At 42.8% G+C, this 27,876-nt stretch overlaps 1 protein-coding gene across 8 annotated transcripts; it reads left to right on the forward strand.

Moving 5' to 3' along the window:
- Nucleotides 1-929: 929 nt before the first annotated feature.
- Nucleotides 930-27,202, forward strand: eps8a (EGFR pathway substrate 8, signaling adaptor a). 8 transcript variants are annotated; one of them, XM_039660615.2, is made up of 22 exons: nt 930-1,100; nt 10,883-10,942; nt 11,719-11,780; nt 12,089-12,139; nt 13,218-13,285; nt 14,184-14,345; nt 14,965-15,114; nt 15,202-15,284; nt 15,708-15,844; nt 15,933-16,006; nt 16,080-16,206; nt 16,323-16,411; nt 16,517-16,591; nt 16,949-17,097; nt 18,713-18,881; nt 19,722-19,846; nt 20,776-20,881; nt 20,975-21,115; nt 23,043-23,256; nt 23,345-23,528; nt 23,601-23,733; nt 26,443-27,202. In XM_039660615.2, the coding sequence occupies exons 2-22, from the start codon at nt 10,908-10,910 to the stop codon at nt 26,545-26,547; spliced, it is 2,439 nt and encodes an 812-aa protein (XP_039516549.2). In that variant the 5' UTR covers nt 930-1,100; nt 10,883-10,907; the 3' UTR covers nt 26,548-27,202. The 8 variants fall into 8 exon arrangements, with proteins under 8 accessions (XP_039516549.2, XP_088982788.1, XP_088982786.1 ...); XM_089126662.1 differs by having other exon boundaries at nt 19,722-19,756; XM_089126660.1 differs by having other exon boundaries at nt 19,725-19,846.
- Nucleotides 27,203-27,876: the final 674 nt, after the last annotated feature.

Below are 27,876 nucleotides of genomic sequence, written 5' to 3' on the forward strand. Positions count from 1 at the left end.
CTGCCATTATACATTACGAGCTAAGTAGCCTAATATTGTTTAACACCATACCAGTGTGCATTTAATATAGGCTGGCTATCTCTGTATATGTCCAGAGTTCAGATAGCTTTTCTGCTTAAATAAGGGTTAGTTCACCCATAAATGAAAATACATTTCAATCCCATACTTTACTGTTTTACTTCATTAAAAACATTATTATGGTTCTAGTTCGTATTGTAGCACTATAAACTGTTAAACAGTGATTACTATGTTTATATGTTGTTTTTATTATATGTTTTATATTTGCTGTAAGGTGTTATATTTGTTTGTTTGTAATGTTGCCAGAACTTTCTAAGAACGTTTGCTGTAGGAAGGGGAACTCTGTAGAATAAGTTGCTATGTAAAATATTATGAGGAAACAGGCCTTATGAAGGTGTTTAAAGAGAGGAGTGTCACACACTCTGAAATACCCAAATTATAAATCAACTCCAGTGTTTGAAATGAATATGGTTTCATATTTCCAGCCGGTGTTGTGAATGTTGATAATATGTGTGTTTGTCCTTTGCTTTATTTGGAATAATCATTATTATGGTAATAAATAGCCTACAGATAGATTGGTGTGTAGCTATATGTTAAAACTCTGTGGTATCAAATGTTCATAATCTATTTTGTTACACGGTTAATTTGTACAATTAATTGAATTTGTACTTTAAAATTTAAGTTATGTTATAATATTTTTATTATTTTGATATCTTTACAATTATTCTATGTATTCCAAGCTTTGGCAATAGTGTTATGTAGGCCTACAGTCATGCCAATAATGCCATTTTGAATTTGAATTTAGATTGAATTTAGACATTTAGATAAATAGATAGAGTCCTCCTGTGACTTTAATTTGAATGGCAGGTTCACCTGCGCGCTCAGGTGAGATTACGCGTGTGCGCGCGTGGAGGCGCTGGCGGGTCGCGCGCTGCGCGTGTGTGAGGCGGAGCGCGAGTAAAACTCAACCAAGCGATTGTTCATTTTGTCATTAAACTGAAAAACTCTCTGACAGTCACTCGACGAGCCGTGTGTGTTTGTGCTTCTGTCATGCGGTGAAGCGAGGAGAAACACAGAAACAGGTGAGCGTGTTACACACACAAACACAGTCACACACACTTGTATTTGTAAATTGTAGATTTTGTATGTAACGTTACTGGCGGTGTTTTTACATTTATTCCCTTTAAACGGCTCGTTCGTCCTCATGGCTGTGTTTTTGTGTATGTTATTATGTTTATTTTGTTGTGTGCTGATCACGGTCATGTTCCGTTTGCTGGTTTAATGGGCGCGCGCGGTAAATACTGTCTTGGTTGCCATGGCAGAGCCTGTCACGCGCAGGTACCAGCACGCGCCTCAATTCAGGCATTAATACATCACTGCAGTTGTGTTTATTCCCGCTGAGATCAGACTACATTAATACATCACTGCAGTTGTGTTTATATCACTGCTGAGATCAGACTACATTAATACATCACTGCAGTTGTGTTTATATCACTGCTGAGATCAGACTACATTATTATATCACTGCAGTTGTGTTTATCACTGCGGAGATCAGACTACATTAATACATCCCTGCAGTTGTGTTTATATCACTGCTGAGATCAGACTACATTAATATATCACTGCAGTTGTGTTTATATCACTGCTGAGATCAGACTACATTAATACATCACTGCAGTTGTGTTTATCACTGCTGAGATCAGACTACATTAATACATCACTGCAGTTGTGTTTATCACTGCTGAGATCAGACTACATTAATACATCATTGCAGTTGTGTTTATATCACCGCTGAGATCAGACTACATTAATACATCACAGTAGTTGTGTTTATATCACCGCTGAGATCAGACTACATTAATATATCACTGCAGTTGTGTTTATATCACCGCTGAGATCAGACTACATTAATACATCACAGTAGTTGTGTTTATATCACCGCTGAGATCAGACTACATTAATATATCACTGCAGTTGTGTTTATATCACCACTGAGATCAGACTACATTAATACATCATTGCAGTTGTGTTTATATCACCACTGAGATCAGACTACATTAATATATCACTGCATAGGCCCAGATGTATAGAATAACGCTGATTTAGCTCTTCCTGAACCTTAAATGTAATCCTCTGGACTCTGAGAAGCGCTAACGTGAGCTGGTTCTGCGTAGGGAAGTGAATGGTTAACGGCTCTTAATAGGGACGCAAGCCGGCGAGTCTCCAGTGAGTTTCAGTAATTGGTGTTATGTGCAGTGCAGGTCCCAGTACCACAGGGTTAAATATGGAGCCCTGTTACATAACCACTAATGTTTCCATTAATGTCAGTGAGCTGTGCTGTTATTTCAACTGGTCCTGTGAGTTTTGACCTAAACGTGACTCTGATGTAGATGAGACACTATTCATATTTCACAATATATGACAATATAAAAATTCATCAATATGTATTGTGGATAGGTCACCCAAAATGAAAATTTCTGTGTGAGAAAAAATTCAAGTTTACACAGTTTCAGTGTCACTACATTAAACCACTATATAGGCTATAATGTTAAATATAAGAGGAATATTTTGGGTCTTGATGATGCCAGATGTGTTGTTACCAGTAAAACATGGTCTACATTATTTTAAGTATATCTATCCAGTGACATTAAAGTTTTCAGCTTCAGAATGATGATTATTGTTATTCTGGTGTCTCTATTGTCCTGTGCTTTGGGTTTCCAAGCCAATTCATTAATTACACCCGCAATGCTATAGCATTTTAATCAACAGGACATTTTTTGTTAACCTTTTACAAAATGTCTTCGTGGTAAGATGTTATGGTGAGTTCAGTGTCGAATCGTGAGGGTGTCGTCGTTACACACACCGGGCGCTCCTCTGTTCGACTGTGCTTAAACATCATCCTCATCCTCATCATCCTCATCTGTCAGCTCTGTAATGGAGGACAGGGCAGATCTGAGAGGGTAAAAACAGCATGTCTTCTGGGAGCGCTCTTCTGGCCCGAGGCCTGGGATTCGCAGGGTTATTTCTGGATGTTTTCAGCCGTTGTTTGTGTTGTTCTTCTGTGAGCTCCTTTACTGACGCCGGTTGTTTTCAGAAACTACTATATCACTTGTTTGGCAGCTCATTGTGAAGTGATTATGGTATTGTGTGAGAGCCGATGGGTTTGGTGTCACACAGATCTATCGCGTTTGCTGCTGAGAACTCTGGGTAATGTTCAGTGGAGGCTTGAGTCTCGGGAGGAAGGTCCTGCATCTCTCTGGTGTTTTGGACTGTTTTACTCAGCTCCTCCGTCTCCGAGGCTTCGTCTACATGAATCACCATACTTCTGAAAGTGCATCTTTTTCTTTGCATTTTGCAAATCTGCTAATTAATCTCCAGTGAAGTTTGCGTCCTTGATTCTGGTATTTTCCAGTTTATTTCTCTGAAGCTTGACCAAGAGCGAAACACTTCTCATATCTCTGTGATTCTGATGTGTCAAAAGCACGTTGAGCTGATTAAAAATAAATGATTGTAATTATGCAAACACAAATTGTGACACTATGCATTTGCTAATATAAAAAATAAACAGGACCAAAAAAATAACAAGCCAACAAAAGTCTATTCTGACAATTCCTGTGTGTGTGTGTGTGTGTGTGTGTGTGTGTGTGTGTTTGTGTGTAAATCTAACTGTGGGAATGGAAGCGATCCAGAGAGTAGCATTAAAGTATAACAGATTTACTAATAGTAAAAACAACAAATAAAAATAAATAAAGATATCACTGGAAAATCAGATAGAAAAATCCGTAAATAATAACAAAAACTAATTAACTTTATCGAGATTGGGGTCTGGGAGGAGGCGAGGAAGGGGGCAAATACAAATAATGGTAGTATTGGAAATTGTTTTAATCCTACTACTTAATAATAATAATAATAATAATAATAATAACACTCATGTAGAGCTGATGCGTGTGCTTCTGATGGGCTCAGACCGGTCTGGCCAAACGCAGTGTTTACTTCTGCCTTATCTACAAAGCCATAACCTCCTTTATTGTCTCTATTCATAGTTCAACTGAACACAATGATCCCGGTGCTCTTACTTCCTGTGTGTGTGTGTGCGCAAGAGCAGAACGGCTGAGACACGTTGAGTTAGATTGTGTTATTTTGCTCATGTTGTCGAGTCGAGTCTCCTTCATCTATACAGCACTATACAGAGTTTCACAGCAGCTTTACAGTGATAACAGGAGATCACAGTCTCAGAGAGTGTTTAGGCTTTACAGCAGATCTAGAATAAAGTTATTGTCCAGATAAAGTTAGTTTTGATTGAATCACTTCCGTTGCAAAGATCATTAGTTCTTATCTTAGGGGCCACTAACACGACACTGCTCTACTGAAGACAGAAACTGTAATGTGTTCCGGCCGTTCATCTGGAGTGTTTGAGGCTCGAGAACACTAACTTTAAAACCGGAATCTAAGGCGCAAGTTTTGAGTGTTCACAGTGTTCTGAGTGTTCCAGGTGTTCCGAGTGTTCACCGTGTTCCGAGTGTTTCGAGTGTTTCGAGTGTTTCAAGTATTCACCGTGTTCCGAGTGTTTCGAGTGTTCACCGTGTTCTGAGTGTTCCGAGTGTTTCAAGTATTCACCGTGTTCCGAGTGTTTCGAGTGTTCACCGTGTTCTGAGTGTTTCGAGTGTTTCGAGTGTTCACCGTGTTCCGAGTGTTTCGAGTGTTTCGAGTGTTTCGAGTGTTCACCGTGTTCTGAGTGTTCCGAGTGTTCCGAGTGTTTCAAGTGTTCACCGTGTTCCGAGTGTTCACCGTGTTCCGAGTGTTCCAGGTGTTCCGAGTGTTCACCGTGTTCCGAGTGTTTCGAGTGTTTCGAGTGTTTCAAGTATTCACCGTGTTCCGAGTGTTTCGAGTGTTCACCGTGTTCTGAGTGTTCCGAGTGTTTCAAGTATTCACCGTGTTCCGAGTGTTTCGAGTGTTCACCGTGTTCCGAGTGTTTCGAGTGTTTCGAGTGTTTCGAGTGTTCACCGTGTTCTGAGTGTTCCGAGTGTTCCGAGTGTTTCAAGTGTTCACCGTGTTCCGAGTGTTTCGAGTGTTCACCGTGTTCTGAGTGTTCCGAGTGTTTCGAGTGTTCACCGTGTTCCGAGTGTTTCGAGTGTTTCGAGTGTTTCGAGTGTTCACCGTGTTCTGAGTGTTCCGAGTGTTCCGAGTGTTTCAAGTATTCACCGTGTTCCGAGTGTTTCGAGTGTTCACCGTGTTCTGAGTGTTCCGAGTGTTCCGAGTGTTTCAAGTATTCACCGTGTTCCGAGTGTTCCGAGTGTTTGCCGTGTTCCAAGTGTTCACCGTGTTCTGAGTGTTCCGAGTGTTTCGAGTGTTCACCGTGTTCTGAGTGTTCCGAGTGTTTCGAGTGTTCACCGTGTTCTGAGTGTTTCGAGTGTTCACCGTGTTCTGAGTGTTTCGAGTGTTCACCGTGTTCTGAGTGTTCCGAGTGTTTCGAGTGTTCACCGTGTTCCGAGTGTTCCGAGTGTTTGCCGTGTTCCGAGTGTTAACCATGTTCTGAGTGTTCCGAGTGTTTGGAGTGTTCACCGTGTTCCGAGTGTTCCAAGTTTTCACCGTGTTCCGAGTGTTCCGAGTGTTTCAAGTTTTCACCGTGTTCCGAGTGTTCCGAGTGTTCACCGTGTTCCGAGTTTTCAAGTTTTCACCGTGTTCCGAGTGTTTCGAGTGTTCACCGTGTTCCGAGTGTTCCGAGTGTTTGCCGTGTTCCGAGTGTTCACCATGTTCTGAGTGTTCCGAGTGTTTGGAGTGTTCACCGTGTTCCGAGTGTTCACCGTGTTCCGAGTGTTCCGAGTGTTTCAAGTTTTCACCGTGTTCCGAGTGTTCCGAGTGTTTCAAGTTTTCACCGTGTTCCGAGTGTTCCGAGTGTTCACCGTGTTCCGAGTTTTCAAGTTTTCACCGTGTTTCGAGTGTTCACCGTGTTCCGAGTGTTCCGAGTGTTTGCCGTGTTCCGAGTGTTCACCATGTTCTGAGTGTTCCGAGTGTTTGGAGTGTTCACCGTGTTCCGAGTGTTCACCGTGTTCCGAGTGTTCCGAGTGTTTCAAGTTTTCACCGTGTTCCGAGTGTTCCGAGTGTTTCAAGTTTTCACCGTGTTCCGAGTGTTCCGAGTGTTCACCGTGTTCCGAGTTTTCAAGTTTTCACCGTGTTTCGAGTGTTCACCGTGTTCCGAGTGTTTGCCGTGTTCCGAGTGTTCACCGTGTTCTGAGTGTTCCGAGTGTTTCAAGTTTTCACAGTGTTCCGAGTGTTCCGAGTGTTTCAAGTTTTCACCGTGTTCCGAGTGTTTGCCGTGTTCATCGTGAATGACCTTGATGTTGGTCAGGAGTCAGTGCTGTTACTCTGTGTTCTTCTCGTCTGTCCTATCACACACACTTTTGCCTGATTGAGCACACACGCTCGCATACACAGTCACTCCCTCACACACACATTTATTTTTACACATTGTAAAGGTAATTTCAAAGGCTAACTGTGTCTTGTAGTCTGACGTGGGTTTGCGGTTGTTTTGTTACTGTGGAATCAAAGGTCTGGTGTGTTGCAGGGACTTCAGATGCTGCTGTTTGATCTCGGGTCACTGACTCACACTGACTCACACACAGAGTAACGCGTGTGAGGGGTGTGGCCTCAGGCTGCGGGTGTGGCTGGATCAGGATCATTAAGGTTCTGCTTCTCCTGCTCTTGTTTCTCTGCTGCGTGTCACACCTGTTCCTCAGGACACATGTCCATCAATACATTTATCTATTTATTTATGTATATGTATTTGATGGGAAATAGTGTTCAGACATTAGACTGATCATCATCAGCAGTACAAAGCCTAACGGTGACTTCCTTATGACGCTGCGTGTCTTCATCTCACTGCTGTTTACTTTATAGTTTGTTAATATTTGGAATTGGTTGGTTAGGTAACAGCACACACACACACACACACACACACACACTCACTCTGTCTAATCTAATCACGCTTGTTGCGTCTCCTGTGGTTTCTCGGCCTTCAGCTGTAGAGGAATGCAGGAATAATGCAGTGATGTTAAGTTAATAACTAATGATCTTTGCAACGGAGGTGAATCAATCAAAACTAACTTTATCTGGACAGTAACTTTATTGTAGATCTGCTGTAAAGCCTAAACACTCTCTGAGACTGTGACCTCCAACATCTGTTACAGCGCTGTATAGATGAAGGAGACTCGACTCGACTAAATGCAGTGATGAGTGTAAATGTGCTGAACTAGCGACAGAAATCTGCATTAAAGAGACTCTGGCAGCAGAAGCAGTGTGTGACACACACACACACACACACACTGAACACCAGGAACACCACAGATTTCTGGGAAACCTTTTCTGCTGTTTCCACCCAGAATCCCTTCTGTCTCTCTTTACTGAGACTGAGCTGTGGGGAACTTCCAGTTTGCTGGTTGCCACGGTGACGCGGCTCATGTGATCCGGGTCTCTCGCTCTTTGTGAGTGTGTGTGTGTAAATATTTTGCTGGTTCATTCATGTCCAGTATCGTTTCTGTTTCGCGTGGTAATGGCGTTTGTTCATCGCTGAGAGAGCTGCATGATGTCATTTCCTTCTGGGCGGGACGGGAAAGCAGGAAGTAGATTAGCCAGTACAAACACAGAGCTGATGACCTTTAACCTTCTGAGTTCTGACATAAGTGCAGGCCTGTGTGTGTGTTTCTGATCTTGTGTGCAAGATCGTTTTGTGATTGAGCTTTATAAAGATGCTGAAGGAAGAGTTGTTTGTTGGATCCGGCGCTGTCGTGTGTGATTGATCGCTGGGTGTTTCTGGGGAGCTTCTGTGGTGAGCCGTGATGACTGGCTGTAGCTCTCTGAGACAGAGAAGCGGCGGCTTCAGTGAGAGAGAGAGAGGGGCGGCCGAGCTTCATATGGATCAGCACTCTCGTGTCCTCGCTGAGGTCTGTGAGCAGAGTGTAAATTAAGTCTGAACAGAGGAAAGTTTCACGACGACGACAGAATTTAAAGCGCTTCCTACACAAACTCAGAGCGAACATCTTCCTCCTCACTGGAAGACTGAGGCGTTCTTATATCAAGAGCTAAAAGAACGGATCATTAAGTTATCAAAACTTATTTCTGAACGTCCAGTTTTTTAAATGTTTTAAAAGTGTTTCTTCTTGGTTAAGGGAGCGTTCCACTGTATCATTCTTCAAACATTGTGAGAACGTTACTTTTGAATGTTCTCTGATTACCATAGTAACAGTAACATGGTTGCCTATTAGTAACAGTAACATAGTAACAACAACATAAGAACAGCAACATAATAACAGTAACATAGTAACATTTAAGACCAGATAACTTGAACATTCGTTTGTTCATAGCTTTGAGAGAGTTTGTTAGCTGGTATATACATTAACATCATTCATAAAACGTCATTGTTTGTGCAGCGATGGGTGTGAGAGTGTGATGAAGGGTCAAAGTGTGCTTTAACGGTTCTCAGACACTTTAACCTCACGCTGCTGCCCAAACTGCTTTCATTCGCCTTCATTTGTTGTGCTTCGAGTGCTCATAAAGATCTTAATATAGCTGTGTTTAATAGGATCAGGACCGCGAGCGCTGAGGATTCTGGGTACATACAGGCTTGGAGACGCAAACACAAGAGATAACGGGATTAAAGATGTTTAAGAGGAATAATGTTCAGCGTATGGACACACAACAAGGATTTTGATTTGAAATAAATACTTTTTTTGGTATTACATATATTTTTTTATTTATTAAATATTTTTATTGTATTAAATAGTTTTTTATACAGTATATGTATATTTTTTATTCATTACTTTTCTTATTGTGCTTAAGACATGAAATGTAGAAGGTAAATCCCATTTGTGGTGAGTCACTGGCAGCTCCTGATTTAGAAACACTAGAGATTGATGCTTTTAAATGAATCATTAGAGTGAATCGACTCAGTTGAGCTTCACACACACAGATCAGAGCATGTAATGATTCATCAGCCTCGGTTAGACCTGTGCTAATTAAAGTCCAACAGAGGTTTAGTTTATGGCCATGTACAGATCTTTTAGTTCAGGACGCGACCGAGGAACAAAGTTTTCCAGAGTCATTGTGTCCCAGCATGCTTTGCGCTGCAGTGCGTAATCACAGACCTGTGTGAGTTCGTAAAGCTCCTCACAAATCCTCTTAAAGACTCCAGAGCGAGGAAGCGGCTCCAGCATCAGCGTCGCACACCAGGCTGTGGACAGGTACGAGTGTGTGAGTGTGTTTCAGCGCACATGTATGTTCCTGATAGAGTGTTTGTGTGGTTCATTGGGCAGATCTTCACACTGGTGAAACGATTCCCGAATACTGTGGATTCCTACAGAACTGATTCGTTCCTGTTGTTCTTGCGTCACTGTGTGAATGTGAATCTGAATGAGTCATTCAGAAAGATTCAGAGATTCATCTAAAGTGTGTGTATACTATACAGGCTCAAACGTTTGGGTGGGATCACTCAGATTTGTATGTTTTTGAAAGAATCTCACAAAAAAGAAGCAGCACGACTGTGTTCGACACTGATAATAATCATAACTGTGTGTTGATCATCAGATCCTCATATTAGAGTGATTTGTGAAGGATCATGTGACACTGAAGACTGGAGTAATGATGATAAATTCAGCTTTGATCACAGGAATAAATTACACTTTACTGTATATTCACATAGAGAACTGAACTGGAGTAATATTGCACTGTTTTACTGTATTTCTGATCAAGTCTATGTGCAGAAGAGACTCTTTCAGAAACATTAGGTATCCCGAACTCTTGGCTGGGTTGCGGGACATTAAACGGGATCATGTTTCATTGTGAATGTTTGTTGGTTTATTTCCATCAGTTTGAACATCTCAGTCTATCAGCGAATCACACTGATCAATCATTCATGCGGTCAGCAGAAGCGGATCTCCCTGAGTCGGTCTGTCGCTGCTTCTGGGCCAGTGCTTGACCTTGTGATCTTGTGTGTGTGTGTGTGTGTTCGCTTGTATATGAGGATGTGTATTTGTATAATGATATAGGTATTACACTGGTATTATGAAAATGTGGTTTATAAAGATCTTTTATTTTTTATGTGTGTGAGAGTGTGTGTGTGTTTGTGTTACTTGCATAATTATTGGAAAATTATTGTAATAATTTGAAAAAAGATACATTTATAAAATAGATCAACAGTTCAATAGTGAGTAGGTAAAAAGACGCAATGATGTAATATAATAGAATCTAAATATTTGACACATTTGTAAAATTGTGTGTAATTGTGTGTAATTGTGTGTAATTGTGTGTGATTGTGTTCACACATGCAGATGTAGAGCGGTTAGGGTCATTCTCGTTCGTCTGTGTTGACTGACGGATCTTGGTTTAACTCTCGTTACTCAGTCAGTCAGATTAACCTGCTAACGGCCCACGCTGGGTTAATTATAGACCTACAGTCACACACACACACACACATGTGGAGGAGACTAGGCCATCTGATCATTAACCAGCAGCATCACACCAGTTACCCCTCATCATCATCACCTTCATCATTATCATCATCATCCTCTAAATGATCTTCAGCCTCTAAATGAGTCGTTAAGAGTTCAGAGTCACTGATGATGATGATGAAGGTGATGATGATGATTTTGATGAAGAAGGTGAGTGAGATATGAAGGGCATCAGCAGCTGTATCTCCTGTGAATGACAGCTCTCTCCCATGATTCCCGGCGGCGGTGTGTAATTAGCCGTGGTTGAGTTCCTCATCCTGAACTCGGCGCAGAGGCAGTATTATGGGATGTTCTGATCATGTGATGATCAAAGACTAAGTGTTTGCGTATGTATGTGTGACGCTGTGTTTGTTGTGTTTCAGGAGGATCTGTGTGTGCAGTGCAGACATGAACGGGTACAGCGCAGTGTCAGCGCAGAGGAAGTAGGTCATCACCTGTCAATCATCTCTCACAATCATCTGTCAATCATCTCTCACAACAATCACAACATCACTCAGCCGCTGAGTTCATCAGAGCTCTACACGCGACGAGACTGAACTTCTGAACTCTGCTGTTCTGTGAACGTTACGGGGACAGTGACACACTGTATCGTTCTTCACACATTATGGAACGCTACTTTTGAATCTGAACGTTCCGAAACGAGAAACATTTAAAAACCGTTACATTTAAAACACACATCAACTGAAACATTCCATGGCCAATGTATAAATTATGATTCTGTTCTAATGTTCTGAGATCATTATTAAAGAGCAGATATCTCTGAACGAACGCTCTATTAATGGAAGAACGTTTGATCATAACTCTGAGAAGCTCGCCAGAACACTCTGATGATTCATTATTGATGTTTCCTCTGATCTATTGGACACATTCATTATTGATCTGTCGCACAATAAGTGTGACTTACACAATGAAAGATCAAGTGTCCACTTTACTCATTAACCACACACACACACACCCTCTCTCTCTCTCTCTCTCTCTCTCTCACACATACACCCTCTCTCTCTCTCTCTCTTACACACACACACACACACAAACACACTCTCTCATGAACACACTCACTCACACACATACACCCTCACACACACACAAACACACATTTGTGCGGTACAATGATTACTATTTAATTCACACACAATCCAGATGTAGAGCAGAGAAAGTGTGAATGTGAATGACATTCTCTCCCTTTCCCCCCCCCCAGCGGTCACGGCTCACGGTCTCCAGATGTTCCTGTGGGAAACTCCAGTGGTAAAGCTCTGTACGGTACGTGTCTCCCCCTGCTGTCTGATGAGGGAACTGCAGCTCACACACTCTGTCACCATAACGGGATTGTGTTGATCAGTGTGTGACATTCAGAAACCTGAAGATGTTCAGTGTTTTGCTCATAAGAATGAAAGGTTCATCGGGATATCCGTCTGTATTGGGGAGAATCTTCTGACTCGTGATGATAGTTTATGTTTAGTGCGATCGGCTTTATGTCTCGAGCGCTGTCACAGCACAGATGCTCAGAGCAGCTTCAGTCGTAAACAGAACCAATGATGTGTGTGTTTTCTCTGCACCATCGCTCTCAGGAACAGATGGAGTGTATTTCCTGCACACTTCCGCCAAACACAAAAAGAAAGGTAGAAGCTGTGAGAGTGATTGTGAGTGTGAGTGAGTCTGAGTGAGTCTGAGTGAGTCTGCGTGAGTGAGAGTGAGTGTGAGTGACTGTGAGTCTGAGTGAGTGAGTGAGTGAGTGAGTGAGTGAGTGAGTGAGTGAGTGAGTGAATGTGAGTCTGAGTGAGTCTGCGTGAGTGTGAGTGAGAGTGAGTGTGAGTGACTGTGAGTCTGAGTGAGTGAGTGTGAGTCTGAGTAAGTGTGAGTAAGTGTATGTGAGTGAGTGTGAGTCTGAGTGAGTCTAAGTAATTGTTTGTAAATGTGAGTGTGAGTCTGAGGGAGTCTGAGTGAGTCTGAGTGAGTGTGAGTGAGTCTGTGGGAGTGAGTCTGAGTAAGTGTGAGTGAGTGTGGGTCTGAGGGAGTCTGAGTGAGTCTGAGGGAGTGAGTGTGAGTGAGTCTGAGTGAGTGAGAGTGAGTGAGAGTGCGTGAGAGTGAGTGAGTGTGAGTGAGTCTGAGGAAGTGAGTCTGAGTGAGTGAGTGTGAGTGAGTGTGAGTGAGTCTGAGTGAGTGAGTGTGAGTGAGTCTGAGTGAGTCTGAGTGAGTGAGTCTGAGTGAGTGAGTCTGAGTGAGTGTGATTGTGAGCAAGTGAGTGTCAGTGAGTGTTGACTATGTCAGTGTGAGTGTGTCAGTTTGTGTAAATGTGATTGTGTGTGAGTGTAAGTAAGTGAGTGTTGTTGTGTGTGAATGTGTGAGTATATGAGTGAATATGAGTGTGTGTGGGTATGTGAGTGTGTGTGTGTGTTTGTGTGTGTGTGAGACCTTTCATAGACGTCTCTTGTTTCCTTCAACTCTCCCTTCACACACACTTCCAGTGTGAATCCCGTGTGTTTGTGTCTGTAGACACACAGATGTAGTGTCCAGCTGAATCTGCGCCATGCGTGCGCGCCTGTGTGTGTGTGTGTGATGTGTTCAGTGCTACACGTTCACACGGGATCTGTAGCAGCGTCAGATTCGGCTCTAGAACCAGATTCCGGTCTGCAGATTCCGTCGGGACGTGATGGTGATGTCGTGTGTGTGAGTGTCTGTGTGTGTGTGTTTCCTCAGAGCAAAGGAAGAATTACACCAAGAACAGCATCAACAGCCTGACGGACACGTCGCAGTATCATGTGGAGGTACGTGTAACATCACTGAATATTACTGTCACTTAAAGCGGCCTAAAACGCCCTTTCACAAGATGTAGAATAAGTCTCTGATGTCCACAGTGTATGTGTGAGAAATTTTAGCTCAAAATACCCCACAGATATTTATTATAGCATGTTAAAATGTCACTTTTTGAGGGTGAGCAAAAACACGCCGCTTGTGTATATGTGTCCCTTTAAATGCAAATGAGCTGCTGCTCCTGGCACAGGGGGCGGAGCTACAAGAGTGTGTGTGTCCCTTTAAATGCAAACAAGTACAACATGTAGAAGGAACAGGACACTTCTGATTGGTTAGTTGATGAGTTTATGAAGCTGATGTGGAGTCTCTTCTAGTCATTGATTAGCATATTTTGTCATGATAATCTATAAATAGTCTCCCGGGGACGGGGTTATGTAAATTTTAGGGTTGGTGATGTCACTAAGCCGTGAAGAAGCTTGTGTAGTTCCTACCAGCCGTTTGTTGTAGTCCTTAAAAAGTGATTTGTGTAAAAGTAAATCTCTCGCTTTGCTCTGAGCTTTGGGTGTGTGACTGCAGATGTTGTTTACACTCTAACATCAACATTACACACTAACTCCAGTCAGAACAGTGAAATCATGATCAACCGCCGCTTTAAAGTCCACGTGAAATCAACATTGACGATTCTTGAATTTAACTCTCTGATGATGTGGGCGGGGCAACCTGTCACTCATATGAGATCAACCAATGGCAAACCACAACCATCCAATCAATTCCCTCGGTCAACATCAAGCCCCGCCCACATTCGTTCTTGTTCCAGAAGCGTTTCACTCGATATACGGCACAATAGAGGAGAAAAGACCAGGAAAACTTCAATTAAAATGTCTAACCCCGTCGTGTGTTTTCCTCGTGCAGCATCTCACCACGTTTGTGATGGACCGCAAAGAGGCGGTTCTGACCATCGAGGACGGCGTGCGGAAGCTGCGTCTGCTGGACGCTAAAGGCAAGGTGTGGACGCAGGACATGATCCTGCAGGTGGACGCCAAATCCATCAGTCTCATCGACACCGACAGTAAGGTACAGGAACAGCACCGTAACTCACGGCTTCACTAACATCAACTAGCGAGTCACGATTGTTTCTCAAAACCATAGTGTCGCAAAGTGGTCGTTCAGACACGCTGGTTTATGACGTCAGGCGCGTGATGGAGTAATAACTACTGTTAATGAATCTGTTAGAGATGGAATTAACACTAGATGTTTTGATATAAATTACAGACATGCATCTGAGGACTATTTCTCATTATTTTGCTTTATTTCCAGATTCACTCATAGGCTCGTTCTTACACTCTAGAGCTCATTCACACATGCGCACTCTTCAGTAGCGGTGCTTTAAATATCTTGACAAACTCAAAGGTGTAAATGACATCTGTAAGTATTCTAAATATAAGACACAGGTTGTATTAAATGTTATTATCTTATTTTGCTCAAGATCAGGATTTATTGAGTCAGTCAAACACACTCGTCTGCAATGCCGTCGCTCACACACACACTCGTCTGCAATGCCGTCGCTCACACACACACACTCCTCTGCGATGCCGTTTGCGAATGTTCGCTGGAGCGATGCTAACGAAGCTTTTGGGAAACACACCCCACAAATGTGGACTGATCATGCATGTGTGTGTGTGTGTTTGTTCAGAACGAGCTGGAGAACTTCCCCCTGGGCTCGGTCCTGCACTGCCAGGCTGTGATCAACGTCTGCGGGTACGACTCCATCCTGGCGCTGGTGTGTAAGGAGTCCGGGCAGGGGAAAGCAGACCTGCACCTGTTCCAGTGCGACGACATCAAGGTCAGCGTTCGTGAGGGAGGGAAGCTGTCAATCATTCCTGTCGACTCTTCGTCACTAGCGTGTGTGTGTGTGCTTTGACTCCCTCAGGCCAACTTAATCCACATGGACATCGAGAGCGCCGTCAGCGATCACAAGAGCGGGAAAGTGAAGAAGAGGCCGGAGGCTCTGAAGTAAGATGATGATGAAGGTTATGGTAGTAGTGATGGTGATGATGGTGGTGATGAAGATGATGGTGATGATGATGAAGATGATGGTAGTAGTGATGGTGATGATGATGGAAGTGGTTATGATGAAGATGATGGTGGATGTGGTCATGATGATGAAGATGATAGGGATGATGGTGATGATGGTAGTGGGGATGATGATGGTGGTGATGATGATGAAGATGATGGTTGTAGTGATGGTAAAGATGAAGATGATGGTAGTAGTGATGGTGATGATGATGGAAGTGGTTATGGTGAAGATTATGGTGGATGTGCTCATGAAGATGATAGGGATGATGGTGATGATGGAAGTGGTTATGATGAAGATGATTGTGATGATGATGATGACTGTTGCCACAGTAACGCAGCATCCGTATCTCTGTGTGTCAGAATGATCCTGAAGAGTGACGGGACCATTCCCCCGCCCCCAGGAGGCCCCGCCCCCGAGCCTCCAAGAGCTGTCAATCAAGGGGACGCCAAGACCCGAGTGGCCAGTTGGACTAACTGGACCAGTGAGCAGCAGGACAGTGAGTGGATCAGGAAACATAAAGTGTGTCTGTCGTTCCCATTCTGGAGCGTGTCTCACTCTGTGTGTGTGTGTGTGTGTGTCGTCAGGTGATCCGCAGAGACTTTACACCGAGCTGGACGGGTCTCCTGAGATGAGCGCAGCGCAGGTGGACAGAGATGTGGTGAGTGACGTCACTGTTCATACATCTGTGTGTGTGTGTGATGCAGATGGTTAAACTCTGATGTGTGTTACAGCAAATCCTCAACCACGTTCTGGACGACATCGAACACTTCGTCACCAAACTGCAGAAAGCTGCCGAGGCCTTTAGTGAGCTCTCCAAACGCAAGAAAACCAAGAAGAGCAAGAAGAAAGGACCTGGAGGTGAGCGTTTCATCATCCCATGAGATCCTCCTCTCCGTCACATGAGTGTGTTGCGAATGTGTAACGAGACCTTCATGAGTGTGTAACGAGTGTGTTTGCTGTGTGTCTTTGATCAGAGGGAGTTTTGACGCTGAGAGCTAAACCTCCGTCTCAGGACGAGTTTGTCGACTGTTTCCAGAAGTTCAAACATGCCTTCAACCTGCTGGTGAGTGACGTTAACCGGTTATAAATCAGGGATAAAGTGAATATACTCACTGATGTTTAGCTGGAGAATCTCATTAATATTCTGTGTGATTGTTTGTTGTTGCAGGGGAAGTTGAAGAACCACATTCAGAACCCCAGCGCTGTGGATCTGGTTCACTTCCTGTTCAATCCGCTCAGACTGGTACGTGTTCTCAAAAGAACTGACTTTGGTACCAGTTTGTTACAGAAATGTAAAAAATGTAAATCGGCCAATCAGAGTTTATGATTGAGCAGAGTTCAATCATAAACTCTGATTGGCCGTTGTGTTCATGTACTCATCAAATGTCTGTGAACTTAGCGGCCACTAAGTTAATAACTAATTATCTTTGCAACGGAAATGAATCAATCACAACTTTATCTGGACAGTAACTTTATTCTAGATCTGCTGTAAAGACGAACAATCTCTGTTTCTGCGATCTCCTGTTATCACTGTAAAGCTGCTGTGAAACTCTGTGTTGTTAAAGAGCTGTATAGATGAAGGTGCCTTGACTTGACTCAGGTGATCCAGACGTCTGGAGGAGTCGATCTGGCGAAAAGCGTCATCGTTCCCCTCCTCACCAGAGAAGCCATCGAGTTCCTGCACGCGTCGGGTTCTGCGGACGAGAGACACCTGTGGGTCACGCTGGGAGACGGCTGGACCAAGTGCAGGTACTGATGCTCTCACTCTCTCTCAGGCCGGAGGAACCTTATTGTGTTCAGTCCTCCAGGTGAAATCGCACTCGCTTTTTCATTAGACAATCAATCGTTTCTTCATTGAGGCTTTGTGAGAATTACTCTTGTTTAGAAACAAAATTTAGTATTAAATGAATTACCTTTGTGTCGAGCTTCAGACTTTCCCCTGCAAAAACAGATCATAGTTTCATTAATACTGTTTCAGAATCGCTTATTCTCACTTAAACTGATATTTAAATCTCTTAAAAGAACAAAATCGGTTAATACATAACTTACTATCTTTAAATCAACATTTCACATGTTCTTAATACAGCAAAACCGACTGATATTTGATAGAATAAAACTGACCGATATTAAAATCTCTTAATAAAACAAAATGTCCGATATTTAATAGAATAAAACGACCGATATTTAAATCTCTTAATAGAACAAATTAACCGATATTTAGTAGAATAAAAATACCGATATTTGATTGAATTGAATAAAATTAACCGATATTTAATAGAATAAAACTACCGATGTTTGATCGAATAGAATAAAACGAACCGATATTAAAATCTCTTAAAAGATCCAAATCGGTAAATACAAAACTTACTATCTTTAAATCAACATTTAACATGTTCTGAATACCGACCGATATTTAATAGAATAAAACTGACCGATATTAAAATCTCTTAATAAAACAAAATGACCGATGTTTAATAGAATAAAACTGACCGATATTTAAATCTCTTAATAAAACAAAATTACCGATATTTAATAGAACAAATCGACCAATGTTTAATAGAATAAAACAACCAATATTTAATAGAATAAAAACATTGATATTTGATCGAATAGAATAAAACTAACCGATATTAAAATCTCTTAAAAGATCCAAATCGTAAATGCAAAACTTACTATCTTTAAATCAACATTTAAAATGTTCTTAATACAACAAAACCGACCGATATTTAATACAATAAAACTGACCGATATTTAAATTTCTTAATAAAACAAAATAACCGATATTTAATAGAACAAATCGACCGATATTTAATAGAATAGAAAATACTGAAATTTGATCGAATAGAATAAAACTAACAGATATTAAAATCTCTTAAAAGATCCAAATTGGTAAAAACAAAACTTACTATCTTTAAATCAACATTAAACATGTTCTTAATACAACAAAACCGACCGATATTTAATAGAATAAAACTGACCGATATTTAATAGAATAAAACCGACCGATATTTAATAGAATAAAACTGACCGATATTTAATAGAATAAAACCGACCGATATTTAATAGAATAAAACTGACCGATATTTAAATCTCTCAATTGAACACAACAATCGATATGTATTTCTCATAAAAGAACAAAACGACTGATATTTAAATTGGTTGATTGAACAAACCCAACGGATTCACTGCGGCACTGATATATGTGATAGACAACACAATAAATTCAAGATATCGAGATCTAAATATAGAGGACTGATCATATCATTGTTATATACCATATAACTGGACTGTAGGACTTTCTGTAACTCTGCTTTGAAACGATTGTGACGGCACTAAATAAACGTGACTCTTGTCTTGTGTTAAGGTTGGAGTGGCCGAAGGATCACCCGTTCCCTCGGCACACACTGTGTTTCCGCGACGGCTGGGAGCCGCCGGTGCTAGTGTCGCGCGAGCAGGACGTAGCTCAGCTAGCAGAGACGCTCAGCGCCGCTCAGACCGAGATCCACAGACCGAGAGACGGATCGCCGAGAGACGTGAGATGCTCTTTCTTTTCTAAAGCCGCGTCTCCACTGAAATTACCCAGAACACTTTTTCCCCGGAGTTTTTCTCTCCAGACCCGTCGCTGTCTAAAGTATCGTAAAGATTAGGCGAATTAATGTGGTGACGCAGGACTGCGCGCGACTTCCCAGTTCCCGCTGGATTTCATCCTCTGAATTTAAGCGTAATAAAGCCAGAACCACGTTGTCGGTCCATCGGCCGTATGTTTTAAACTCCATTGTTGATGCGAATAGCACAGAGCTGCGTGAAGTCAGCCAATCAAAATGCGGCATGAACTCGACCAATCAGCATGTTCAGTGCACAAGCCCCGCCCCCGACAGTTCCTGAACTTTGAACAGTAGCGCCTCGCGAGCAGGACTTTCTGAGGGGAGATATTCACCGGATCTTCATTTAGACCCTCTGCGTTGAAAATGAAAATCAGGTTCATGTCAGAATCCACGTCAGATTGACATTAATCTCCAGCGTTGGACAGACGGGTTGATGTCAGTGTCCAACATCAGTCTGGTTCTGGCATCAACCCGACTTTCATTTCCAACCAAAATCCAACGTCGGATGTTGGCGTTGGGTTCTGACGTCAAGATTGTGTCCCAGCAAGAGTCCGAGTTCCCGGGGAAAGTTCCTGCGGTGGAAACGCGGCTCAAAGGTTCTTGCACACTGAGTCCACCGGCTACGGATGCGAAAACGCAGAAAGTCAATCCCGATCCGATTTTTTTTATGCTGGCCGAACGTTTCGGACTCGGTGTGCGAGGACCTTAAACCTCACAGTGTGACGATTTCTTGATTTGTTGAAGTGAACGTGTGTTTTGTGCCGACAGCAGCCGATGCTCCAGGACCTCTCCAGCACAGACGGGTACAGTAACTCTTCTCTCAAGCGTTTGCAGGATCTGGAGCCAGACATGGCCGTGGCTTTTAAACAGGCGCTCAGCCGACACGTAGATAGGTAACACACACCTGAGAACGGAACCGCACGCCCTGGAGAACCGGCTCACCGCCAGCGCTTCTGTTCTGGGTTTCTCTCACACTCTCAGTCTGTTGAACCGAGTAAAGACTCTCTTCTCGTCTCGAGACGCTCCTCCACGGCGGCGGCCAACAACATCCATCAGTAGATTCACTATTTAAAGAATGTGTTTAAGACGTGTTCTTCCTTAGTGTTTCTCTTCTGTAATATCGAAATATTCTTAAATCAAGATAGATGTACAGGAGAAGCAAAATTGCTGACGATATTAAGTCTTGTTTTCTGAAATGGAAGTTGCGCTGGTCTCTTCTCCTCTATTGTGTCGTATATCGAGTGAATCGCTCCAGGAACAAGAGAAAAAGTGGGCGGGACTTGGCTCTGTCTGTGTGGAATTGATTGGATGGTTGCGGTTTGCTATTGGCTGATCTCATGTGAGTGACAGGTTATTGCCCCGCCCACATCATCAGAGAAGAGAAGAGATGTTGCAAGATTATAAACACTAATGATGATGTTCACTGATAAATCATTCCCAATAAAACATTTTGATTTTACTGTCAAAGGAACAACAAGATTATTTTTCTGACCCTATTGGTAGATTTGTTTTTCTTGTTTTAGCAGAAAATCTCACTTAATGATGATACATTTTTCAGAAAACAAGACATTTAAATCTCTTAATGAAATAAAACAATCGATATTTAAATCTCTTAATTCACAGCGAAAACAATATTACTTTTCTGACCCCATTCTTGTTTTAAACAAAAACTTCTTTAATTTAACATTTTTGTACAAATCATGACTCCATTTCTTCATCGTTCTCCTCCAGTAACTGTGTCTTGATTTAAGAATGTTTATTTATTAGTGCTGGAAAACGATCATGATTAGTTTACTGTCAATCATTGATATTTTCTCTGCAGAAACATGGAGGTTCACAGCAGGATAAGAAACTTTGCCAAATCTAAATATGACTTTGTGGCCAGAAACAACACTGAGCTGTCCGTGCTGAAGGACGAGGTGCTGGAGGTACGGTCATGTGACGCTGTGACGTCAGCGAGCCGATGTTCTGAGGAAGCAGTGGTGGAAGTGTTGTGACGTGTTGTTCTGATTGGTCATCAGGTGCTGGACGACAGGAAGCAGTGGTGGAAGGTGCGTAACGGGGTGGGCGCTTCGGGATACGTGCCGAACAACATCTTAGAGCTCAGCCGGGCGGTGGACCTGACGGGCCGGGGCGAGCCCATCTACAGCCACACCATACAGGTGCCCTCTTCACCTCCGACCTTTCACCTTCACCCCCTCGTTTCGCTTCAGCTTACAATCATTGTTTGTGTTCATCTTTTCTTCTTGAAGCTAATGATGCCAAAAAAGGAATTTGAGTTGTTTAAGGTAAACGAGTGTGTGTGTTCAGTTTGTTTTGATTTCCTGCATTAGTTTAGTTAGTTAATCTCCCTGTGTGTGTGTGTACCATAGACGGTATATAATACAGGCGTAGTGTGTGTGACGTCACCTGTAGGTTTACGAAGAGCGTTTTTTTTTAAATTGGAAGTGGGCGGAGCCGGCCTTCGCCATTTTGGTAGTGCGTCACTGCGCGTGATTTTATGGTGTTGTGATAAACGAACATGTGCAGCGAGGCGGATTAGCTGACGCTAACACACAGCAGACAAACGGCTAGCAGTGACATCAGCGGCAATCCACCTGTCACTCAAGTGGCCACGCCCTTAATTATGCACAACTTTAAGGCTTAATATAGTTTAAACGGCTGAGTTTAATGAAGTCGTCATGAAGAGCTACATTAGCAATATAGAGCAAAACCAGTTTCTGCTCCAGACTGTAAACATGTGTTTTCCTGCTGTAAAGTTGGACGTTTTAACATGCGAGTCTATGGGAGTGAGTCTCTTCTGCAGCCTCTAGTGGCCAGTTGATGAATCTATTAGTGCCCAATTATGCTTTTACAAACATTCCGGTTCATGCTGTGGAGCTGTTTGTGAATGTAAAGTTGCTCGATAAATAGAGTTATTGTCTTCTAAAAGAAAGAAAAAACTGTTGAAACGAGTCAGTAATTTCAGTCTCACATGTAGCTAATTAGCATAATCCCCACCGCTGGTCCTGATTGGCTGAGCAGCATCTCTTAGCTCCGCCCTCAAACACTGGGAGAGTTCGGCTCGTGTCGAGAAGACGCTGTTCTCTGAGATCGATACGGTGAAACCCACGCCATCGTTACTGTTCGTATCACTGTGATCAAGAGCTGAGAGTCAGATATGATAATGAGCGTTTCTGACCAATCACAGCAGAGCGGCTCTCAGAGAGGCGGAGCTTAGAGAGACTGAATCTCCCAAAGAAGCGTTTCAGACACTGAGAGGAAATGAGGGTGATATTATTAGAAAATTAACGTGATTTTGATCTTGGATGAATGAGAACATGTCGTAGGTGACTCAGAAACAACATTAGAGTCTTTAAACAGCAGAATAGAGCACTTTAAACGTTTAAAACGGCAAAAAGTATTCATAACGAGCTGCATAGAGAAGACCTCATCCAGATAAGTAAGTGTGTGTGTGAGTTCAGTTTGTTTTGATTTCTTGCATTAGTTTATCTCCCTGTGTGTGTGTGTGTGTGTGTGTGTGTGTGTGTGTGTGTGTGTGTGTGTGTGTGTGTGTGTGTGTGTGTGTGCTTAATTTGCTGTGTGTGTGTTGTTGTGTTGAATTTCATTTTCATGTCCCTCTTCATCTTTCTCTCAAGCAATTACTGGGCGAGTTAAACGAGGTAACTGGATTATTTTGTCCCACACTCAGTGAAACACTCATAATGAATTATGTTTTTCATAAAGGTTTTTGTTCTTCAGGATGTGACATATCGTCTGTCTGTGTAGATGATCAACATTATTAATCAGTATTATTTATGAACTACTGCTGATCTGTGCGTTAAAGACCTCATGACATCAGATTTGCAAACTACATCAAATATGAAAATAATGCATCTGTGAACGAGCTCTACAGAAGACTGATTCAGATCAACTGAGGATAAATACATCGAGTTGCTTTAGAGACGATAGCAGGCTATTTTGATCTGTCAAATGCAGAATGAAAGTTGATTTCCTGTCTGAACAGGAAGTGCATCATCAGGTGTCTGGTTTCATGTGGTCTTGATGGTGTGACTGGTGTCTGAGAGTGTGTTTGTGTCTCTCGTACAGAAGCAGAGATCAGATTATGTGCCGAAGCCGTTGGTGACTGAAGCCCCGCCCACACCGACGCCGCCTCCTCCTCCCCCTGCCCCTCTACCCGCTGCAGCCACGCCCCCTCCGCTGGCTCCGCCCACTGACAGCGGAGGAAACGCCCCGAACGCCAGCGAGAGCGACAGCGTGACCATGAGAGACCATCAGAGAGAGAGACCCACGCTAGCCAACCGTACACACACTCTCTCACACTCACACATTTGCACACACACACACACACACACACATACACTCACTCTCCTCATGATTGTGTTCCTCAGGCCGCAAGTCGAACATGGAGGAGGTTCAGGATGAGTTGATGCACAGATTGACTCTGGGTCGAAGCGCTCAGAAGAAACTCGCGGCTCCGTCTCGATCCACGTCTCTCCCGGCGCTCAACATCACGTACGACTCCACGCCGGAGGAGGTCACGGCCTGGCTACAGCTCAAGGGCTTCAGCGCTGTGTGAGTGACACACAAACACACACTCACACACACTCACTGGTCGTTAGTCTGATGGCCCTGTGTGTCCCGCAGGACGATCACCAGTCTGGGTGTGCTGACGGGCGCTCAGCTGTTCTCCCTGAATAAGGACGAGCTGAAGACGGTGTGTCCTGACGACGGAGCGCGAGTGTTCAGTCAGATCAGCGTGCAGAAAGCGGCTCTCGAGGTGACTAGCGTCTGTCCTCTCGTCTCCTCATCCCTCTCTCCTCTCCTCTCCTCTTCTGCTGGTGTCTCTGTACAGGGTTCCCTCGCCTCCTCAAAATTCTTCAAAATTTGTGAATCTGAAAAAAGTGAAAAGTTTGAAAGTTCTTGGAAATAACACACACGTATACAGATCTGTACAGAGGTTTTCTGGATAAAATTGGCTTTTATTCCGTCCGCTCCGCTAATGTGTTACTCCGCCAACACTGCGTGATCTATGCGCACTAGCTTGCGTGATTTACGCTAGTTACGCGGATTTACACATCACGTTATGTGTTTCCCGTGTGAGGTGATGTATGTTGTACATTGCCATCTGTGGGAACCCTGTGTGTGTGTGTGTGTGTGTGTGTGTATGTGGGAACCCTGTGTGTGTGTGTGTCTGTGGGAACCCTGTGTGTGTATGTGGGAACCCTGTGTGTGTGTGTGTGTGTGTGTGTGTGTGTGTGTGTGTGTGTGTGTGTGTGTGTGTGTGTGTGTGTGTGTGTGTGTGTGTGTCTGTGGGAACCCTGTGTGTGTGTGTCTGTGGGAACCCTGTGTGTGTGTGTGTGTGTGTGTGTGTGTGTGTGTGTGTGTCTGTGGGAATCCTGTGTCTGTGGGAACCCTGTGTGTGTGTGTGTGTGTGTGTGTGTGTGTGTGTGTGTGTGTGTGTCTGTGGGAACCCTGTGTGTGTGTGGGAACCCTGTGTGTGTGTGTGTGTGTGTGTCGCATCAGCGCAGCATCACACCCTCCCTCAGAATAGCAGAGTGATAGTGTTCCCAGTCGAGTCTCCTGATTGATCCGCTGGTTAGTTGAACTGGTTTTTGCTCAACGCTGGCGAGTGTCGCTGTGGTTTCTGTGGTGTTTTTACTGTCTGCAGGTTTTCTTCTGAGCCTCCCATGATCTCCACACGTGCTCCACGTTCCTCTGAAGGTACTTTAGTTGATCGTAGTGAGGCTAGAAGCGCAGAAACATTATTGATACATCCTGGAACGTTCATCTAATGTTTTTTTTTAAAATGTTACTATTTGTTTTTAGAATGTTCAGATTCAAATGTAACATTCACATAATGTGTGAAGAATGATACAGTGTCCCTGTTCCCGTAACGTTCACAGAACCGAGAACAAACACTTTAAACACACATTCAGAAATAACACTTCCTAAGTAAGAACACTTGCAGGTCTCGGGCTCTGCGCGTGTCGGACAGAAGTGACAGAATTTTTTATTTTAATGTTTGTCAAAGAAATAAATGTTCAATATTTTAGTTTGATGATGTTTTTTATTTAATATTTTTAGGAGATTTTATTATTCTAAATTATATTAACGCTGTATTTATAATCCATTTATTCACGTTTTGAGCATTACGACTGAATCTGGTGAATTTGGAACGCTTTAGAGGACAGACTGAAGATCTCTACTCAAAACACGACACTTGAAGATTATTGCAGAAGTGAGAAACGTTTTAAAAAGTGAACTTAAAAAGTAACAGAATTTTATGTGTATTATTATGAAAAATGCATGTAAAATACTATTTCAATTTTTATTTGAATTATATATGTTCAAAATCCCGTTTTGCTCTAAAACTGTGAGAAAATGAAAGCCGTGCTCCGCATGTGAGCTGATCTCTCCTGATCTTTACAGTTTCGTTCCATTCCAATGAAGTAGAAAATTCTGTTCGCATTGATACTTAACAATCCTTTATATGGGTATGCAACTAACCTTCTGAAACTGTATTTGAAACTATAGAAGAAATAAATAAATGATTTCTTTCTATTGCACTTTATACAATACATGTTGCATTTGAAAAGCTGAGTGTTGACCAGTTCATAACTGAGTTTCCGCTGTAAAGCGGCTCTTTATTCTCATCCAATCGTGTGTTCAACTCAATATTGTCTATTTTTCTTTAAGTCTGTTGGAAAACCGTGAGTTTACTTCTGTAACCCAGTCCGTCTGCTGCTATTCCAGTCATTTCTCCATCAATAATTATTAGTTTATCCATAGAGCTAGAGTTTAACGGTGCAAAATACACCTCGACTAGTTTAACTTTCAGCCGTTATACTGTGTGTGTTTCCCTTCAACAGCACGTTTTGTTTTCTTGTAAATGAGATTTAGCTTTCACTTTACAATCAGGTTCATTTATCAATGTAACATGAACTATGCATGAGCGATACATTTATGTACAATATTTATGAATCTTTGTTAATGTTAGTTAATAAAAACACAGATGTTCATCGTTTGTTCAGTGTTAGATTTGAATAAAATATTAGTATATGTTGAAATGAATAAATACTTAAAGAAGGATGAATAAATGCAGTGCAGTTATTAGTTCACATCTGAAGAGGTGATTATTCTCCATGTTCTGGTGTCGGGACAGACTCTGATGAACTCTTCCGGTCCGCTTCAGGAGTGAAGACTGCAGTTAACTCGTGAACCTCACTGTAAAGTGTGTCCGAGATTTAAATAGATTCTGTCGTAGTTTCAGGATCAGACCCTTTTCCCAGAATCCCTTAGTTTAATGCTGAACCTTCATCATCACTCACTCATTTCTGCCCTTCCTCTCTCTCTCTCTCTCTCTCTCTCTCTCCATCATGCTGCAGGTGTTTGGAGGTATGATCTTGTTTAAATGAGTGTGTGTTGTGACGTGTGTGAGTCTGACTGCTGTCTCTCTCTCTCTCTCTCTCCGTGTGTGTGTGTGTAGAGGAGCTCGGGCTCGGAGTTGCAGGAGATCATGAGGAGGCGGCAGGAGAAGCTGGCAGCGAGTGATTCTGGCGTGGAGTCCTTCGATGAGGGCAACAACCTCTGACCTTTGACCTCTGACCTTTTACAGGACGCCACGGAGCGCGCTCAGTTCGCTGCCATAATGCGCCGCCGCCAAGAACTCTTGGACCCGTCCGATAACGGCGCGGGCTCGGACGCGGACGAACACGCGTGAGAAGCGAGAGCGCTGATCCCCGTAGCTCCCGCCACACCGCAGGAGTGTGTAGTTTAGTGCCATCCGGTTCTGCCTTCATCCCGGAAAACACTCAGATATACTTATGATCATATTTATACTGTAACGTCATGAATCAGGACATCAATATTCCCAGCAAATATTGATTTGATCTATTATTCACTACTTGAACTTCCGTCACATTATTATCCGCCGCTTGTGAATGTACGGGGAGAATTATGGGTCAAGCTTGTAGAATTTTTTATTATCATCATTATTATGCAAGATAATATTGTTTTGTACTGAATTGAATCGTACTGCCAAAAGAGAAGCTTTATAAATGTAATGGATGTGTCAGATTAATTATTTGAGTTTCACAAGGACATCGGGCCAAACCCTCCTGCAGTCTCGTTCTAGTGATGATGATGATGATGATGATGCCATCAAACCCTCAGAAATATCATTTATACGCCGCACGTTCAAGTCTGTGAATATAAAGTGTGTGTGCAGAATAAATGGAATCATGTGACCTGTGTGTGTCGTGATTGAATCAGTCCTGAAACATCTCACTTTTCACCTTTAGTCAGTCTTCAGTATAAATGAGAATAACACAACACCCGCACATCCTCGGCCCTAACCCCAGCTCTGCTTATGTTTCATCATTTACTCCAGAAAACAATAAAAGCTCCAAAACCTGGTCAGTGAATCAGGAGATGAAGAGTTGTGTTTGAATCATGATGTCCTGTGTTCAGATCTCAGCACTGCACCGGTGAGAGTCGGGTCAAACACACACTCTCTGTGTGCGAGGCTGCGACAGACACAGGTTTGAGTCTCACTTGACTTTAACTGGTTTATTGTAGAATAACAATTGTGAAATATGAGTTCCAGCAAGTGAAGGATAAGAGATCTGTTCAAATCCTGGTCAGATCTCCAAAAAATGAGTGGCTGGAGAAATGAGGAGGAGATGTGGCTTATCCAGGAGGAGGAGGACGGCTGAATAGTGTGGAGGTGCAGTGGATTATCTAATAAAAATGTGAAGTTTTTCTCTCCAAAATGATTTGAGCCTCGCTCTTATGCTTCTTTGGTTTTGTCGGGTTTGTCCGAGAGAAAAGAAGACATGCTCACAATAAAAGAAGTGCATGAGCGTAGACGGTCCTGTGGCTTAGTGGTGTGAGCGTTGTGGTTCCATGTGGGAAACCCGGG

Source organism: Pimephales promelas, chromosome 24 (assembly GCF_988280905.1).
Source record: "Pimephales promelas chromosome 24, fPimPro1.hap1.1, whole genome shotgun sequence".
Taxonomy (NCBI): domain Eukaryota; kingdom Metazoa; phylum Chordata; class Actinopteri; order Cypriniformes; family Leuciscidae; genus Pimephales; species Pimephales promelas.